Source organism: Heterodontus francisci, chromosome 27 (genome assembly GCF_036365525.1).
Source record: "Heterodontus francisci isolate sHetFra1 chromosome 27, sHetFra1.hap1, whole genome shotgun sequence".
In the NCBI taxonomy this organism is placed as follows: domain Eukaryota; kingdom Metazoa; phylum Chordata; class Chondrichthyes; order Heterodontiformes; family Heterodontidae; genus Heterodontus; species Heterodontus francisci.
In genome coordinates, this window is record NC_090397.1 from 22,830,266 (window position 1) to 22,850,497 (window position 20,232).

A 20,232-nucleotide genomic window follows, 5' to 3' on the forward strand; every position below is an offset into this window, starting at 1 on the left:
TAAGTGCTTCTGTTTTAAGGATTAATCATCATAATTGATTAAAAGAGTTGTTCTGTATGCTTTAGATGACTAAAAGATGAGAGACTTAAACAATGTTTTTTTTTAATGGAGTGTTCTTTATTGCTTTCATTGAAGTGTCCCTGGTTTGAGTGTAAGTTACATAATGCTGTAAGGTTTACTCTGGGCATTATTCCAACCTTAATGAATTTTTGAAAAAATTATACTCATTATTGACAGGAGCTGTATAATTGCACTCATCATTTTCTAGTGTCAAATAGGACTGCATGCACAGTCCATATAAAGACTCAGTCAGACTATCAGTTTAACAAGTTTATTGTGAATTCCAAGCACACATTAATAACTAACAGCTATGCATCAAATACCATAGTGTATTCACATGGAAAACTTTCATTGGTCTTTATGAGTGAAGGTAAAGTTGTAGTGGAGATTCAGTCACACTACACCACAATTCTGCAGAGATATACAGTGAGATTCTTTGGATGGGGCAATTTCCATGCTGCTTTGGTTGGACACCACATGGAGTATAGTTTTAGTGCAATGCCAAACTCGGAAGACACCTTGAACCTCCTGATTGTGATAAAAAAAATTGCCTGCAATTAATTTAAATATCATGACTGCACAGTCACTCCTGCTCCCATTCCCATAACATTTAAAATGTAATTGCTGGGACATGAACTCTGTATGTATCTACACTTACACAGAGAGCTGAAATTTGCAGTTCTGCAGTGTAAATCTCAGACCAGTTGCTGTAGTTTAGATTGCAAAAATGCAGAACCTTGCTTGCACTGCTTGGCTCCTGTCGAGTTGGAGCTTAAACTGTTGGGGAAGTGTTCTGCACATGCTGTGTTTCCCCAAAGTAACAATGAAATCAAAAGTAAAATACTGCAGACGATGGAAATGTTTTTAGTCTGTGGACGGGGTCACCGCCACAACGTCTAACTCCAACTCTGGTTGGAGGGGCTGAATGACCTCACCCTACTCCTGGAAACCAGAGTGCGCATGTGCTGATCGACAGGGTCAGGGGTCACTCTGCCGTGCGGCGTCCCTCCATTCTAATGGCCTCCGTCTCAATAACAAGAAATGAATAATCTGCCTGCGTCAACACAAACATCCCACAGCCTCGCTATGGCGCTTCCCACAAACCGTTCCGGTCCCGATATATATGAATCAAGTAAAGAAAAATAATCCTGGAAATCCGGTTAATGTGGGAAAATTTCAGTGATGGAGATATTTTCCTGGATTGGAGTGGTGTGTGGCCGGGGAGGGGAAGCTTTAACCGCCAGGCCATGACCCAGAATGCCACGCGGCCCGCCCCCAGTTGGAGCCGTTTAGTTTGAATCAGCGCCGCGCGAGCGCTGGCAGGGGGAAGCGGCTGACGCCATGGCCGCGAGGCCGCTCCGGATGTGAGTCTCCGGCAGACTGGGCCCCTGCGCTTAGGCACTCGGCCGCGGTGTTGTTGTCAGGGGAGCTGAATCTGGCCTTACGGTTATTGTTGGTGTTATTACGGAGGAGCCACTCCGCTGTCCCCATCCCTGGCTGGAGCTTCGCCGGGTGTCCCACCTCGCAGCAAGATGCTGACCGCCGGGGTCGGGTAATCCGGTGTCACGCACCCAGCTGGTTAATGGGGAGGCCCCGGCACGGCCCGTGTTAGATTTCCACCCTACTTTACTAGAACACTCGGGCAATATGTTCAGCCGCAGGAAGGTAGTTGGGGATGGGGGTGGTCACCGACTCTCCAGGAATTCAAGATTAATCTCAAACATTTGCTGCCAGCAATTTGGGAGAGAGAAAAAAGTGTTTAGAATTTTTGTTTTAGAAAGGAATCCTTTCACCACTTTATTAGTTATAAAACACTGGAGATGGGCAAAGTTAATATAAATTTTAATGGCTCAGACTGTGTCTTTGAATTAAATAATGCATCAATGGTGAAGTAGCTGCATCGATCTGTTGTTTCCTGATCAGAGGAAAAACTGCCAATGTATGGACCAATGCTTGGCCTATGATTTTTTTGTGAGAAACCAGGGTGAAGTGCCTGGTCCATGATGTAAGAGTGGAAAAAATAGGTGGTCAGATGAAACAAATCAAAATATAGTGATGCTGAACTCGGTTTAAAATTGTAGGAGGAAGAGATGAGGGGTTTCAGATTTTTGCCATTCTGGGTAGTGTCATGAGTTTTGATTTTTAACATTGACTTTACAAAGAGGTGGAAAATCTAGAGGCTAGTATATTTGGAGCTTAAATTGAATAAGAGTAGCAACAGCATGAAGCTAGTATATATAAAGATTTAAAATTGTGACTAATGTTTGGAGGCTAGAAGCTTGAGAGGGTAATGTAATTGTTTCCTAGTAACTATTTACAATGCAGTCATCATGCAAACAATGGTGTTACAATGGCTATTGTCGTGAAGCCAGTTATATATTATACTATTGACACCCACATAATTTGGGTTTCGAATTTGGGATGATGGAGATTGTTAGCAGTGTGCATTAAATTGACATTTGCGCAGCTACTTCTGTTGCCTGCAGAACTGCTATTGATCTGACTTTAGTTACTAAGTGTGTCATTTTATTTCCTGTGTCCTGTCTCGGAGTGAGGGAGATACTGAAAGAGCCTTCCTAGTTATGGGAGCTGTGTTAAGCCTTGGATGGGCTTTGGTTTTATAGAATCAAAAACTATTAAGGGGAAAATAAATGTTGGTGATTAAAAGAGAAATGAAACTGAAGACAGCTTTAACATTGAATAGATTGAAGTTCTATTTGGAAAAAAGTCAACAGATGAAGGAAGGTTAAGATTGGAGCTGAATAAATAAGGTGATAACTTGGTCAGATATGTGAAAGATGTAAAAAAAAATTGTCTCTTGAAACAAGATTTCCATCAAAGTATGGGGGGAAATTGACTTTGAATTCAACCTACAAGAGAAATGGAGGTTTCGTGTTTAAGGAAATGCAGGCTGAAGGGTACTGATAAATGTAGAGCACATGTTCTATGTTGTGGTCATTGTGTGAACCAGTGAAAAGAATGTGGTGTTCATGGGAAGGGAATAAAATAAGTGGCTCCATTAAATTTATTCTATTTGTGTGGTTACTTGATTGTCCAGCAAGCTCTGGGAAAAGTCAGCAATTCAGAATTTTCAGCATGCACTTATTTCTGATAGAAATTGTTTTTCAGAGAAATATTAGTGCTATTTATCCTAGTTTCACTTCAGCTGAAATTGTGCAGATTGCTGTCCCAAATATAGTTTAAGATTATAAAATAAATTACCAAAGAATATAAATGTTTCCTATTCAAGTAAATCGCACAGATTTTCTTTGTTAGTTGAATGACAAGCATATTTCTTAGGGTTAAACATGACATACAGTGGAATTGAATATTTTTATTGTAACAAGTACACAATGGTACAGTCTTTGATTCAGAAAGAGTTCATCAGTGCTGTTGATTTGGTGACCATTTGGAATAGCCACAGTAATACAGGATCATGAACGTAAGCTGACAGGGCAGAGTACTGAAGCTTCCAATCGTTATGGATTGGTACAATGCTAATTCTCATCTGATTCACAAATATATTTTTTTTAAATCTTCTGATATTTCAGCTGCTCTGTTCTGGAGAGGTGCAGAACAGAGGCTAGGTAATTCCATTCAAGAGTGTTGACCAAGAGCTAAAGCTGGCCCCTGCAACTTAAGGTGGTGTGCAGAGAGACCAAAAAGGGAAAGAAAAAAAATACTTGCAATCTAACTTGTTTATGTAACGTAAATAAAAGCAAAATGCTGCAGATGCTAGAAATCTGAAATAAAAACAAAAATTGCTGGAGATTCTGATGAAACTGACATGAAACGTTAACTTTGCTTCTGTCTCCACAGATGCTGCCAGACCTGCTGAGTATTTCCAGCACTTTTTGTTTTTACTTATTGTTTATATAATGGATGCATCCATAATTTTGGAACTCTGAGCGAAGTTGTTTTGCTTTGGTAGTGGATGAAATGTATTTGAAAGACAGCAAACAGAAAATTCAATGAAGAAGTTGATCTGCTTGAGGTCATTCTTTGTGGATTTGGTACCTGAAGAATACAATATCATTAACTTTGTGCAGCCAGTTTAGTAATGAACAGTGATAATTTCAAGCATAGTCTTACTCTTCCTTCCTTGTCTTAACCTAAGTGCATAGATGAGTCAGTATTATTTGTTGGAAAGGGTGTTTAAACTATGATGAAAAGATGTGGTTCAGATCTACTATAAGGCAAATGTCCTTTTATTTGGCCTTTTATTCATCCTAACAATTTCTGTACTTTTGTTCTTTCTCTTTATCCTCTCCGGGAAATAAACGGTGATCATTTCAACCCTGATTTAATATATTGGGTGTGATTGATGGAAATGTTACCTGTTTTAATCTCATGCAATTATTTTGGATTGTGCTGGCTGTATTCCAGCAAAAATAATGTTTTGCATTTCTTTTACTTTTCAGATTGGCTTGTGGAGATGTTGAAGGAAAACTGAGTGCATTGTTTAACAGAGTGCGGTCAATTCAAAAGAAAAGTGGAGATTTTGATGTGAGAACATTTTTGTTTATACGTGGGTCTTGTCAAGTGATTTTTATTTGTAAATAGAACTTTAAAAAAATTATTGGAATATTTGATTATATTATAAAATTACCTACCTGTATATTGTAAACTCTAATCAGCCATGAAAGAACGTGGATTTTAGTTTGGTTTAGATTATATTTTTGGCTTTACTTTGTGGATAATTGGGACTTGCATTGGTTGAAAGTATAATTTGTAAGGACTGGTGATTCTGTTACATTCTATGAAAACATTACCATATAATTGTCAATGGTTTTAACCAGAATAGGGTTCCATTTTTATAACTTCTGTTGTAATCTTAGATACATTTTTAATAGTGAAACATAATTGCTATCTTAAAAACACGTTATAGAAATCTATAAAATATTTTAGTTGAATCTTGATTTCCTTCCTCCCCAGAAACATCCAGGAGTACCATTTACTGAATTAGAAAGTATTGCATGACTTAAGTTCTGGATTCATGACTTAATATCAAAAAGTTTAAAATATGCAAGGAAAAGAAAACTTGCTGTACAGAATGAAAATACAGTTTCTGCCTCAATTCATAAGCAGTATAAATATGCTGGTTGAATACGTTACATTTGAAGCTGAGCTGTGTACAAAATTTGTATCAACTTAGCTCACAGTATTATTTCTGTTGTTTAAGATGAATAAGTCTCATTCATTACTTCTCAAATAATGATGTGTTGTTTTTGAATGATGATCCTAAACCTCTGGGGAGAGAAAGGGCAGGGTATTATAAACTACTCCCAGAACTTGTACTTGTGGACTGTGTAATTATCCAGAGCTTTGAGATTCAGTTATTATCTTATATTTCTGCAAGTCGTTTTATTCTTGTATTTGTGAGTTGTTCAGTGGTTCAAGTCACTTTTCATACATTTTTTTCTTCAGTATGACTGGAAGTGGCACTTACTGTAGCTTCATTATCTCCCATTTTGGGACTGCTGAAATGGTACCTGTAGCCATTATTTCAATTTGCAAGATATAGGTAACAATAGTTGAATGTAAAGGAACAGTATGGGGAGGAGCAGTTGATGAACTAGAGGTGGTATTACAACTTTGAAGTTAATGTATAGCTGTTTCTTTTTTGAAAATTAATCTGTAATTCTTTGTTCACTTATATTTTGTAGTTGAAGATGTTCATCGTGAAATTCAGCAGCTAGTGCTTTACTCTCTGGTGTGTAATTCGCACCAGAAGTTTAAGAATTATGATGAAAATCACTTTAGTTTTATGAAGTGATAGTGAAAAGTTGATGAGCAGGAAATGATAGTTGCTACATATAAAATTCTTAATTAAAAATAATAATACTCTCGACTACTGAAAATGTTTTAATCAAAATCAAGAATGTGACAAAAATTGGAACCCAGTAATTCAAAACCTGTTGAGTTAGTAACTATTAATCAGCATTTGAGGGGGGAAAAGACCCAGAATTGGTCACTGATATGTGCTTTCTCTATATTTATAGTTGCTGTTGTGTGTGGGAAATTTCTTTGGAACCACAGCAGAGGCAGAATCAGAATGGGCAGAATATAAATCTGGAGCCAAGAAAGGTAAATTATTAAGAACTATTTGTAAATTTCTGTAAAATCTTGAAAATACTTGGCTGTTTCAAAGAGTTCCACTACTTGTGATTATGATGGGTTACCATCTATAAATGATGAACATTAGTATCACCATAGAAGTTAATTACAAATGTGGCACTTCTCATGTATGAAGTGTGCCAGCCACGCCTGGTAGTCTCAGCTGTTCATTAAGCTCTTACCTTCGTTACTTAATCTCTACTTGCTAATTGAAAAGATCTGCTGATTTCAGGCAAATTCGAATCTTCCAGCAGTTGTTCAATAAGGTCTTTGCATCTTGTGAACATGTGAATATTGTGGCTGCTTGCACTTGAGTCTTAGCAAAAAGTAAAGCCACTGCTTGGGGTTTTATCGTCCACCTCACATTGCAGGAAAATTGCTTTAATAACTCTGTGTCTGTTATAGGCGGTGGTTGTATTGTGCAACTTTGGAAGCCTTTGATGAGAGATGATACATTTCTATACTTGTAGATTCTTTTCATCCTGGTGGTGATTTGAAAAACAGGAGAATGGTTGGATTTTCTATTGCAGAATTGCCACTTGAAATAAAAATATTAAAATAGCCAAAACTAGAGTCAGATGTGCTATTGAAATAATAGAACATTTTGTAAAGCAGCTGCTGTCTTTTGGCAGTGCCAAATCTAAAACATTGTCTGTTTGCAACAAAAGCAGTCATCACTTCTGATTGATTCCTAGGTACCTCATTCAGTGGGCTGAATTTTGTTTTCTCGCCGTTGGGAGCGACAGCGAGTGATAAAAATGGTGGCCGGAATGCACATGCTGCCGCGTTCCTGAGCGCAGCGGCTCATTTAAATATGCAGGGCGGACCCCCCCCACCCCCCAAAAAAAATCACCTGGCAGGGACGGCGTCAGCTATCTCTGCATAGGCGCTGGTGCTATTTTTAAACACCGTACATCGCCACCCACCCACCCCTCCAAAAAACACTTGGATTGCATAGTTGGCCCCTTCTTCCCGCAACTGCACAAAGTACAGAGGTCGCATCTCTACCCCCACCCCCAAACTGAACAAAGTGCAGAGGTCATCCTTCTACCCCCCCCTGCTCGCGCACATGCACACACACACAAACAAACTACAAATGCAGAATTGACTCCATTTCCACACCACCCCCTCAACTACATTGAAAATACTGAGATCCCCCCTTCCTCACCTTGGTGGCGCCAGCTTTCCCTGGATGTGAACGTGAAGGTGGGTGAGCGCCACCCGTCACGAGCAAGATCTGGATCCAATGGTAAGATCACGGGTAATTTTGTTTAAATGTATTCATAGTGTTTATTTAAATATTTAAAGTCGGGTCCTGTCGCCGAGCGACAGAGGGGCTGCCACGGAGCCTTGCCGTTGCCAGGAAGATTGGGCCCAGCAGTCCCGACGTTGGGCTCCGTGACAGGTCACTGCTGCTTCAATCTTCCAGCCCCCCTGCCACGGACCCCGATGTCGGGAGCTGAACAAAATTCAGCTCAATGTATTCCTCCCCCAATTAACATAATCCAATGTTTTATTTCATATAAAGTATATTGACGATTAATCATATATTAATGTTATTGAGTATTTTAAATTCCTGATCATTACTTCACCTTATAGCTGAAACAAAAAATGAATGGAGTAGTAACATCAAAATAAGTGAAAAGAATTGATCTGTTGAGATGGTGTAGAATGGTGATAGCTTAGAGGGTAAGCAAAGTTTGCAGTTTGCATAACTAATCAGCATAAGCAATGCCACTATATTTTCAGTGAACCAATGTGAGCACACTTCCATGCACCCTGATCCTTTTGTTTTAATCATAGAATAGTATAGCACATTTAATTTATTTTGATAAATTTTTAATGTTTTTCAGAGTGATTGTTGATCAGACGGGTCTGTTATGAACAAAATGTGGAAACAAAATACAGTGGATTCAGTAGATTTTAATTTCATTTCCTGTAAGATTCACCAAAAATGCATTGTTTGTGTCATATTTTTTGATAAATGTGTGTTTCTTTTCAGCTCCCATGCAAACTTACATATTGGGAGCCAACAATCAGGAGACAACAAAATATTTCCCAGATGTAGATGGATGCGAGTTGGCAGAAAACATCACTTATTTAGGTATGTATCATACTTTGTAGGTTGAATTGTCCACATTACAGATGTGCACTCTTTACATTGTGAAACATTTGATGATTCAGTTAATTCATGACTAGTTTTTTAAAAAACTGTTTGATATTGGTAGGCTTTTTCTCTAAATTTGTTATGTTGTATTCCTATAGGCCGTAAAGGTGTTTTCACAGGAGCATCAGGTTTACAGATTGCTTATCTGAGTGGTACAGAGGCCCAGCATGAGCCTGCACCTGCTTATAGCTTTACATCAAAAGATGTCACTGCACTGAAGAGCTCACTAATGGCCACCTCCAAATTCAAGGGTTTGGACATTCTGCTGACATCACAATGGCCAAAAGGAGTGTGGCAATATGGGAATAATCTGGTCAGTTTATTTACTTAAATTTTGTTTAATATTAAAACAAATACAAAAACGGCTGAGTATTTGAAATAAAATGCCAGAATTACAGCATGTTTATTATGTTTTTCAGCTTCAGTTTGTGCACAAGAAAACTGACAGTAATTGTAGGATTGCAAGCCAGATATGCATTACATATAAAGAGAAAAATTGTCTTGACTACAGCACTACAAAAATTGAGCTTTATATTAGGGAATTTTTGTTTAAAATGTTTGAATAAAACATGCACACTAGTTGCTCAGTCGGAGGCTTTTTATTTTGTTTAAATATCCTTTTTCTTGCCAATAAAATTTACAAAATGTAGGTGTTGGAGTTATGAAGTACAGTATATCGTGACCTATTTAAATGCATTAATATGAATTTTGCAATTTGTTCTAATATAGCCTTGAGAAAAAGAATGCAGAAACTAACCATTTTAATATCTTTGACAGGACGATATTGACACAAAAGTATGTGGCTGTATCTCTGTAGCTCATCTTGCATCTGCCCTAAAACCACGGTATCATTTTGCTGCATTGGAAGGAGCCAATTATGAAAGGTTACCTTACAGGTATTGGTCTGCTCATTTAAACTCTTAACCAACCTGTTATGTGCATATGCATGAAGTATTTTGTTCTATGAAATGCTTTACCTGTAAACTGTAAGTTCATTCATCACAAATGGGCGGCGCAGTGGTTAGCACCACAGCCTCACAGCTCCAGGGACCCGGGTTCGATTCTGGGTACTGCCTGTGCGGAGTTTGCAAGTTCTCCCTGTGTCTGCGTGGGTTTTTGCCGGGTGCTCCGGTTTCCTCCCACATCCAAAGACTTGCAGGTGATAGGTAAATTGGCCATTGTAAATTGCCCCTAGTGTAGGGAAGTGATAGGGAATAGGGGATTACTGTAGGGTTAGTATAAATGGGTGGTTGTTGGTCGGCACAGACTCGGTGGGCCGAAGGGTCTGTTTCAGTGCTGTATCTCTAAATAAATAAATAAAAATAAATAAATGACCGGATGTTGTTCTGTATCACCACTTATGTAACTGAAGGCAGCTTGTTTTCTTTTGTGGGGTGGGGGACTTCAGAGAGTTATTGTAAATATTCTCAGATCTGTTATACTGTACCCTATATCGGAAATAATTTAAACAATTTCCAATTTTAAAGTAGTGCTTGGGGAGGAAAGTTGTTGGAGAGTGAGGCTATTTTCCTACATTTTGTTACATTGAACCAATATAAAGTTGTTCCACAGTCCTTAAATTAAGTTTTCACAAACTGAAGAATAGCTATAGGTTCTTCTTGTAGTATGTCCAGATTTAAGAGCAAAACGATGCCAAGTGTGGTTGTAATGGCTGTATTGGATTTCTTGTCAACTAAAATTGGGAATGTGACTGAACTGCCATTAGAGGTTGATGTTGGGGATCAGCGGATGTGAAAGAAGAAAGGGAGTGAGCAGCATTTTGAGAAATAAAGGGGGTCAAGGGGGTAACAGGTACTGATTTAGTTCCTAAGGTTGATGTTTTATCGGACTATAGTATACGGATGCCTAGATACTCCTGTAAATGCAAGAAGGAGTTGGCAACATGTCTGTACATTTGAGGTCCACGGTATTTTAAATTTCTTGCTCCAAGTCTTTAAACTTGTGTTTAAAATTTATTTTAAATGTTTAAAAACACAAGTTTAAAGGCTTGGAGCAAGACATTTAAAATTACCAGGAGCGAAAGTAAGGTATCGGGATCAATCCTAAAACATGAAGCAGCAACGGGACCCAGAGTCGCATTGCACTGTTCACACACAGGCAGGGGCTAGTAGCGGTAACAATATGTAAAATGAGGACCAGCTGAAGATCCACATAACCTGTCTCCAGACCATGAGCTGCACCACAGCCCAGGAACACTGAGATATTTCGAGGGCCTCAGCAAGTCTGAGCTATCCATGAGCACAGGTAAAACTTTCATTAAGAGGTTAGTCTAGGATAGGCCTTTCTTTTCAGATAAGGGAATGGAGAGTCAGAAGCTTTTCTTATTGTTAGAGCAATTCTAAATGGTTCATCAATTATAGATATCGTTTAATTCTAATGTGGTATTTTTCTACAATATAATAAATTACTCTTCTGTACATAAAGCCACAGTTTATACCTGAAGTTTATTTGCAAAAGGAGTCACTAAGTTAATTATAAGGGGGTTGACTTTCCACTGGTTTTATTAGTGTAATCAGAGTGAAATCAGCCAAACCAGTACAAATGATCGAGTAAATTCAGTTTACGCTTGGTGTAACTTTAACTCTGGTGTAAAAGTAATTTCACTCGATGCTGGCCCCCATCCCAGATAGAAATAATGAGCCTAGTGAGTTTCTGCGTCCCTTCAAGGAGGGTTTTCTCATTGAGCATCTCTGAATCACACAGGCACCAGTAGGCATCTACATATCAAAAAACTGATTTAGTTTACAAAGAAACTGGTTAATGTACACCAGTGAATAGAGTAAATGATTCAGTGCAGATTTTCAAATTATTTTTAGTGCTTTAAAATTCAGTCAGGAGTGACTCACTAACAGATCAAACTCTGTTCTTAGCAGCAACATTCATGTGTATTTCCTCCCCCGGATTCCTTTGGTTCCAGGGAGAGAGACTGTTCTTGGTTTGAGACACAGAATCCAAGTGGCCCAAATTGGCACTAAACTGCCACTGTCTCTCTAGAAGGTCACTCTTGTCTTTGAAGCAGACTCTGGGATGGTGCGTCTCTTGAGCAGTTTATCAGTCGGGGAGAGGTGGGGTCTGAAATTGGGACTGGACCCAAATTCAGTCACAGGGTGGTGAAAGATGCTATATTAAAGCAAGTTCTTTCTTGCATCCATCTGCACAACTGTATTAGCTAGCTAGCAAGCAAAACAGTACGCAATGCCAATGTGAATGACTTGTTGACAGAATACAGCTAGCTACACCATGTGCTAACATTGCATTAACATGCAGCCAGTCAGCTAAACCATTACGTGATAAAAACCAAGACTATAAGTAACTGCCATTCAACACATGCGGCGCAGTGGTTAGCACCGCAGCCTCACAGCTCCAGGGACCCGGGTTCAATTCTGGGTACTGTCTGCGCGGAGTTTGCAAGTTCTCCCTCTGACCGCGTGGGTTTTTGCCGGGTGCTCCGGTTTCCTCCACTTGCAGGTGATAGGTAAATTGGCCATTGTAAATTGCCCCTAGTGTAGGTAGGTGGTAGAGAATATGGGATTACTGCAGGGTTAGTATAAATGGGTGGTTGTTGGTTGGCTTAGACTCGGTGGGCCGAAGGGTCTGTTTCAGTGCTGTATCTCTAAATAAAACCCAGTAAAATCGCAAATAATTTTCCACACTGGAAAAGACAATTAGCTAGTTGTCCTAGTTAGCTAGCAAGCTAATAATAATAAATACAACTCACTTTAATACATTCAGAATCGAAAATACCATGCCACCGCAGCTACATCAATGTCCTTTGTGCTCATTGTTGCAGTTGCAATACATAGACAAGCATCAACCGGACAGTTTTCAAGGCGATTCCTTGTGGATGTTTTGATAATACAGTTGTGCTGCTCTCCATTGATATTTGTGTGCTTAACTACTTTATTTATAGAGAGAAATGTGTTTTAAACTGGATTGTGTTTTGATGGCATTAGGTTGGCTACATGCTTTACATGCAGATTAATTAGCCCCATATGCGTGGCTGAGTTAATAATTTTGTCAAATGTCTGTGGTGGAACATGTTGGTGCCAATCCCTGAATACAAGCTTTATTTGATGTCAGTAAAAATAACAGACAATCAAATTAACAGTACAGTAGGTAGCGAGATAGAATTTCCACTAGGCCTGAAATCGGCCAAACCAGCATAGAAGATCAAGAAGCGTAAGGTATGTCCTGCAGAAATTGAGTTTCCGCCATCTTTTGTGCTGGTTTAAAAAACGTGGTGCTGGAAGCCAGCCATGCCCTCGGTTTGAATTAATGAGAATGGTGAGATTTAGACTGTTGAGTCTGTGGTCCTTTGAGGGGCTCTTCCGAATAGGCTAGGTTTTGTTTTTAGGTGTAAAGACACTAGTAGGCACTTTTTAAAAAAGTTTTCAAATATTACATTTTTTATTTACTTAAACTGACTAATGTACACCAGAACTATTTACTAATTTCATTGCATAGTTTAAAAAAAAATCATTTTAGATATTTAAAATCAGGTTACTCACGGGTGGTGGACTAGATACTTTTATTAAAAATGCTTATATTTTGTGATAAACCTTATTTCTACTCTTTTGATAAGACTGAACCAGATAACTACGCTTAATAAATCAACAATTATTTGACGCAAGGGAGAAAAAAATTGCATTCTAAAACACTGCTTGGTTGTACCAGATCATGGAATCTTTTGCATTCGGTGATATGTAAATAAATTTGAATGGAAATTTGAACCACAACTTCACTTTGGAAAACTAGTGCAAATTTATGCCCAGATTGTTCATTACGCCCAAAATGGAAACTACTCTAGGAATTCAAAGATTGGCCTGACATGTAAAGAATAAGTTTTAAAAATGCTAATGTTCAACTGCATAAAAGGTGATGATTCCCATTGTGATACCGTTTCATATGCTGTGGAAGGCTACTGGTTGCTACAAGTATGAATCTAGATGAGAAGTATTGCCAGGGAATGTGACTGTAGGATTAACACAACTGAGCTCAATCCAAGCATCTACCAACTGAGTTTTTTTTTTGAGCACGGTTCACTGGATATACTCTATGAAACCAATCTTGATTCTTCACAGTGCCATAGCTAATATCAGCTAACTGCAGACAGCACAGATTAAACCAGAAACTGTCCTGGTCTATATAACTTGGCATTTACCTATAGAGTGATTAAATTGATATCTGCCATTACAATAAAAAATTATCTTTTTTTTCTTTTTTTTTAAACGTAGAAACCATGTGATACTACAGGAAAATGCACAGCATGTCAGCAGGTTCATAGCACTGGCGAATATTAGCAATCCTAGCAAGAAAAAGGCAAGTAAGCAAACCCTGAATTACTAGCCTGACTATACTTTGAGAGAACATATTCTAAATTTACGTGTTAATGTAGGTTTTCTTATTGAGTTCATTTCCTATTATGTTCTGAATTGATTGGAACTATATTTGCCATTTGATGTTAATAATGCCGACACTTAGATTGTTTGTCCAAAATTCCTCTGTCTGCTATTTTAGCAGAGGAGTATCTCATTTATTTTGAATGTTTAAATGCCTCCATTAAAATAGTGGAGAGGAACTTCAGACATATACATTAACCATTTGAATGCTAGTGTGCAACATAATTTCTGGGCTATTTGATCTATAATTAATGTGCCATTTAGAAGATGGATGTAAAATAACTTATGATTGTTGTACTTGAAAAAAAAAATAATATCCAATCTCTGACTTAACTAGAGTTTAAATTGATACTTTGCAGATTTCAACCTTGGCTCAGCGGTAGCGCTCTTACTTCTGAGTCATAAGGTCACAGGTACAAGCATTTCCAGAGACTTGAACAATCTAAGCTGAGTGTGCTGCACTGACTTATGATGCTATCTTTTAGATGAGATGTTATACAGAGGCCCCTTCTGACCCCTCAAAGTACATAAATGATCCCGTGGCATCAGAGATGCCATCTATGACTCAGCTATGACCACCTATGGCAAACGTGTGAAGCAGAATGCAGACTGGTTTCAATCTCACTTTTGAAGAGCTGGAACCTGTCATAGCCGCTAAGTGCATTGCACTGTTGAACTACAAGAAAGCCCCCAGCAAGTTAACATCTGTAGTACTCAAAGCAGCCAGAAGCGCTGCACAAAGAACAGCCAGGCGCTGCGCAAATGACTACTGGCAACACCGATGCAGTCATATTCAGCTGATCTCCGACACTGGAAACATCAGAGGAATGTATGATGGCATTAAGAGAGCTTTTGGACCAACCATCAAGAAGATCGCCCCCTCCCTCAAATCTAAATCAGGGGACACAATCACTGACCAATGCAAGCAAATGGACCACTGGGTGGAGCACTACCTAGAACTGTACTCCAGGGAAAATGTCACTGAGACCGCCCTCACTGCAGCCCAGTCTCTGCCAGTCATGAATGAGCTGGACGTACAGCCAACAAAATCGGAACTCAGTGATGCCATTGATTCTCTAGCCAGTGGAAAAGCCCCTGGGAAGGAAGGCATTACCCCTGAAATAATCCAGAGTGCCAAGCCTGCTATACTTACAGCACTCTACGACTGCTTTGCCTGTGCTGGGACAAGGGAGCAGTACCACATGACATGCGCGATGCCAATATCATATAAGATATTCTCTATAAGAACGAGGGTGACCACGGTGACTGAAACAGCTACCGTGGAATCTCCCTGCTCAGCATAGTAGGGAAAGTCTTTGCTCGAGTTGCTTTAAACAGGCTCCAGAAGCTGGCTGAGTGTGTCTACCCTGAGGCACAGTGTGTCTTTCGAGCAGAGAGATCCACCATTAACATGCTGTTCTCCCTTCGCCAGCTGCAGGAGAAATGCCTCGAACAACAGATGCCCCTCTACGTTGCTTTCATTGATCTCACCAAAGCCTTTGACCTCGTTAGCAGAAGTGGTCTCTTCAGACTACTAGCAAAGATCGAATGTCCACCAAATCTACTAAGTATCATCACCTCATTCCATGATAATATGAAAGGCACAATTCAGCATAGCGGCGCCTCATCAGACCCCTTTCCTATCCTGAGTGGCGTGAAACAGGGCTGTGTTCTCGCACCTACACTGTTTGGGATCTTCTCACTGCTGCTCTCACATGCGTTCAAGTCTTCAGAAGAAGGAATTTTCCTCCACACAAGATCAGGTGGCAGGTTGTTTAACCTTGCCCGTCTAAGAGCGAAGACCAAAGTACGGAAGGTCCTCAGCAGGGAACTCCTCTTTGCTGACGATGCTGCATTAACATCTCACACTGAAGAGTGTCTGCAGAGACTCATTGACAGGATTGTGGCTGCCTGCAACGAATTTGGCCTAACCATCAGCCTCAAGAAAACAAACATCGTGGGACAGGACGTCAGAAATGCTCCATCGATCAATATCGGCGACCACGCTCTGTAAGTGGTCCAAGAGTTCACCTCCCTCGGCTCAACTATCACCAGTAACCTGTCTCTCAATGCAGAAATCAACAAGTGCATGGGAAAGGCTTCCACTGCTATGTCCAGACTGGCCAAGAGAGTGTGATAAAATGGCACACTGACACGGAATACAAGTCCGGGTGTATCAAGCCTGTGTCCTCAGTACCTTGCTCTATGACAGCGAGGCCTGGACAACATATGTCAGCCAAGAGCGGTGTCTCAATTCATTCAATTTTCGCTGTCTCCAGCGAATCCTTCGCATCAGGTGGCAGGACCGTATCTCCAATGCAGAAGTCCTCGAGGCGGCCAACATCCCCAGCATTTACACCCTACTGAGCCAGCGGCGCTTGCGATGGCTTGGCCATGTGAGCTGCATGGAAGATGACAGGATCCCCAAGGACACATTGTACAGCGAGCTCGTCGCTGGTATCAGACCCACCAGCCGTCCATGTCTCAGCTTTACAGACGTCTGCAAACATGACATGAAGGCCTTTGACATTGATCACAAGTCGTGGGAGTCAGTTGGCCTTTATAGCCACTCCAGGCGCTGCTTCACAAACCACTGACCACCTCTAGGCGCTTACCCATTGTCTCTCGAGACAAGGAGGTCAAAGAAGAAGACGACTTCTTGAATGGCCAGGGGAGTTCTCCTAGTATCCTGACCAACATTTATCCCTCAATCAACACCACTAAAACAAATTATATAGCTCTTGCTGTTTTTGAGTTATTATGTGAAAAGTGCTGTGTTTGCCTACATTACAGCAGTGACTACACTTACACTTTAGGGCGGCACAGTGGCGCAGTGGTTAGCACCGCAGCCTCACAGCTCCAGTGACCCGGGTTCGATTCTGGGTACTGCCTGTGCGGAGTTTGCAAGTTCTCCCTGTGACTGCGTGGGTTTTCGCCGGGTGCTCCGGTTTCCTCCTACAGCCAAAGACTTGCAGGTTGATAAGTAAATTGGCCATTATAAATTGCCCCTGGTATAGGTAGGTGGTAGTGGAATTAAGGGAAGGTGGGGATGTGGTAGGAATATGGGATTAATGCAGGATTAGTATAAATGGGTGGTTGATGGTCGGCACAGACTCGGTGGGCCGAAAGGCCTTTTTCAGAGCTGTATCCATTGTCTCTCGAGATAAGGAGGCCCAAAGAATCTCAATAAATAAAAGGTGGTTGTCATTTGCTTTTGGGCATCCTTAGGATTTGAAAGGTGCTGTAGAAATGCAAGTTCTTGTATCATTATAGACAGTTTTCTTTATTTGAACAAATTTTTAAATTAACTTTTAAGATGCCTGTGAGCTGTTATGTCCACAGGCATTTGGTTGACTTTCTTTCATGTATGACTTAAATTTTGAAGTGTATCAAAAATAATTGCATTTAAGTTTGGATGTTCCTCTTTCCAGAAAACTTAAATTAAAAAGTGTAAACTCAATGAAGTAATTTTTTCTACATAAGCGAAAAAATGTTGAATTTTTTACAGAAACAAAACTAAATTTTACATCTCAATTATTTCTAAAGCTAGTAATTATTTGAACCATTTATCATGCAAAAACATGAATTTGTTCTATTTCTTCACTAGCTACTTCTCCAGCATTTCCACACCCCATTTTGGTTTTAAGATGGTAGATAGGAACCATTCTGTAATATCACCTGTTTTAATCACCTGCTTGGTTGATTGTCCCTCTACATCTAGATTGCTATCTCTTAATTGGAATTGTCTGTTTGATCTCTCATCTGGTCATCTCTGGTACAGTTCATTAGTACAGGAATATATCTCCACTGGATGTATTGTTCGAATTTTATTTTGAGAATTTTCTTGTTCTTTGGTTTGTTTATAACTGCTTCCTTTAAAAGTAATTGCTAATGAGAAACTATTGTACTGAAATTTTTAAACATTACTGGTAACTGATCCTAATTTGAATGACTTTATGGTGAGTGTTTTGAAATGTTTGATGCCAGAATTTACATTTACATTATTTTTCTGCTTGATTTTGTTTCCTAGTACTTGTATGCATTTAACATTATGCCGATAACTTCTATGGATCCAGTTGAATTAGTGAAACAGCCTCTGGATGTCACAGAAAGTCCATATAGGAAAATGACCAAGGAATTTCAAAAAACTAAACTGGGGGAAACTGCGACAGTAAGTATATGTAGGGAACCCTTTCTTTTAGTTTTAGTTGTAAATTAAAAGCTCCAGTAACGAGTCTCAAAATGTCTTGCCAGCTACTACTATATTTCCTCTCAAACAGAACCCAAACATAGTGTCTGTGCAGTTCCCTCATGTCCTAGGATTTTGACAGTGTAATGTGGCATTGCATGTTTTTTAAAATTTATATATATATATATATTTATTTATAAATGACATGTAATTCTCCTCTTCTTCCCCTCACCACCCCCACCCCCAAGTATATACTCTTTGCTCATATTTAATTATGTCTCCAGACTGCAAAAGCTTACTGACTTCTGTGAGCTTTGAACTAAGATTACGTTTTTAACTTTATCTAGCATAGAGTCATATGTGGCACAGAAGGAGGCCATTTGGCCTATTTGTTACAATATGTGAATGATTTCTGTATAGCAACCTTATTCAAAGTCTGGTTCAAAGCATTCATTAAACATTTTATTGGGTTTAATAAAATATACAGGATGGATGATGTTTGTGCAATATGACCACCCTTCTAAAGCATGATTTGGAATCTAGTCAAATGTGTATGATGAGAGTAGCATAACGGATGGTGACACTGATTTCTCTAGTCATTGTCTAAACAATGAGCACGTAGCTTGTCAAGTTTAATCCATCTTTTGACACTTAAGCAGTTTTTTTAAAATTCCATTTGAAATGGAGCCAGGTTAATATAGTATTATGTTGCAAAATATTTTCTGTAATTTATCATTCTAGTTTATCAGTCCTGTTTAACAGTTCTTATATGAAGCTTTATCATGCATTATTACTTGTATAAAGAAATTTGTGGTCATTGTGGAGCTGATTTGCTCGATAGTAAGAATGCAATGGATGTAATATATTTGGACTTTCAAAAATTAATAAAGTGTTAATAAGAGACGTCCTTTAAAGATTCAGGCCAACATTAATGGATAAAGTGGTGCTATGGATAGAGGGTGATTGTAGGATAGAAAGCCTGTAGGAATAAATGAATGTTTCTGATTGCGCAGATAATGATGCTCTAGGATGTATTAAGATTAAAGCCTATAGTTGTGATGAGGGACTTGTCAAAACTAGGACTCTATTCCCGGGAGTATAGAGGGTGTGAGAAATAAACAGAATTTTGTAAAAGGTTTAAAGGGATAAACTGTGACAGATTATTCCCACTATTTTCTTCATTATTAAGAGAGTGTAGAAGAAGGTTAGTAGAATATGGAATATCTTGCTATCTGCTGAAGTTAAGTAAATAACTATTTTAAAAAAAGAAAAATCTTTAAAGTTATGTGGGGCGGGTGGGGGAAGCAGGTAGAGAGATTAGTCAACAGCTCCAATGTGGAGCTACCACTGCATGGCACATGGGCTAAGTTGCACCTTTTATGCTGAAATGTCTGTGATTGTATGAAATTTTAAGCTCACCATAAACTGATTGCAAATGTTAGGTGCTACTTGTAAATTTTAAGTAGTTTTACTGAGACCTCAATAAAATCTTGCATTTTTTGGCATTTTGATCCTTGGAATATCATGCTGGTTGACTACTTAGTATTTACAGTGTGACAGATAACTACCAGATGGAACAGGGCAGAAGAAACAAATTCCATTGTTGTGCTCACCTTACCCATTTAAGTGTGCGGGACCTTTACATTTTTTGCAGTAACTTAAAGGGGCCGACTTGTGCTTGGCCTGAGTGGGAATTTCCGGGTTGCTGTGCAACTTAGAGGGAACATCGGCCATAATGTTGTTCCGTTCTGTTTTTAAAAACTTCCCCTTATTGTGGTTGTTGAATTTATAATTTACTATTTGCTCCAATAGCTGATTTAATTTACAGGAAGAGACTCAGTTTTTCTTTGACTTGAGCAAACGAGAAGGAAAGAAAAGATTCTCTGAAGGAGGAAGACCTTCACCTCATCAATCAAAACAACCCCGAAAGCCGTGTAAGTGTCTGAAACTTTGTTTCATGAGCAAGAGTTCAGTTTTTTTCCTGATTGAAATTGGGAAGTAACAGCACAGTAAAAAGATTTAAAGGAAATTCATTCAAAATTTGAAGACAGGATTTCCAGAAGGGAGATCGTAGTCAGCTACAGGGATCCCTGCCTGTGGACCTAGCTAGTAGGAAATACAGCAATAAAATTCTGCAGGAAAGCAACAATGGGAAGCTCAGTCAGTTTGTGTGTGAAACTATATACGTGTTAAGGTCCCATAATCTCCTAAAGCTAGTAGTCATTCTGTGATCCTGCTTTTTTAATGGTTTCTAGCGATGTGCTACAGGGATCCACCAA

General features: G+C 39.3%; 1 protein-coding gene across 2 annotated transcripts in view; it reads left to right on the forward strand.

The window, feature by feature from the left end:
- Positions 1–1,222: 1,222 nt before the first annotated feature.
- Positions 1,223–20,232, forward strand: part of cwf19l1 (CWF19 like cell cycle control factor 1) — a 29,041-nt gene continuing 10,031 nt past the window's right edge. The window contains exons 1-9 of one of the 2 annotated variants that reach the window (XM_068059000.1): positions 1,223–1,424; positions 4,482–4,566; positions 6,063–6,147; positions 8,180–8,281; positions 8,443–8,657; positions 9,122–9,240; positions 13,600–13,684; positions 17,795–17,935; positions 19,782–19,887. In XM_068059000.1, the coding sequence (XP_067915101.1) occupies positions 1,402–1,424; positions 4,482–4,566; positions 6,063–6,147; positions 8,180–8,281; positions 8,443–8,657; positions 9,122–9,240; positions 13,600–13,684; positions 17,795–17,935; positions 19,782–19,887 (961 nt within the window). In that variant the 5' untranslated portion in view covers positions 1,223–1,401. Of the gene's footprint in view, positions 1,425–4,481; positions 4,567–6,062; positions 6,148–7,023; positions 7,427–8,179; positions 8,282–8,442; positions 8,658–9,121; positions 9,241–13,599; positions 13,685–17,794; positions 17,936–19,781; positions 19,888–20,232 lie in introns of those variants that run through there. The other variant, XM_068059002.1, reaches the window with a different exon arrangement.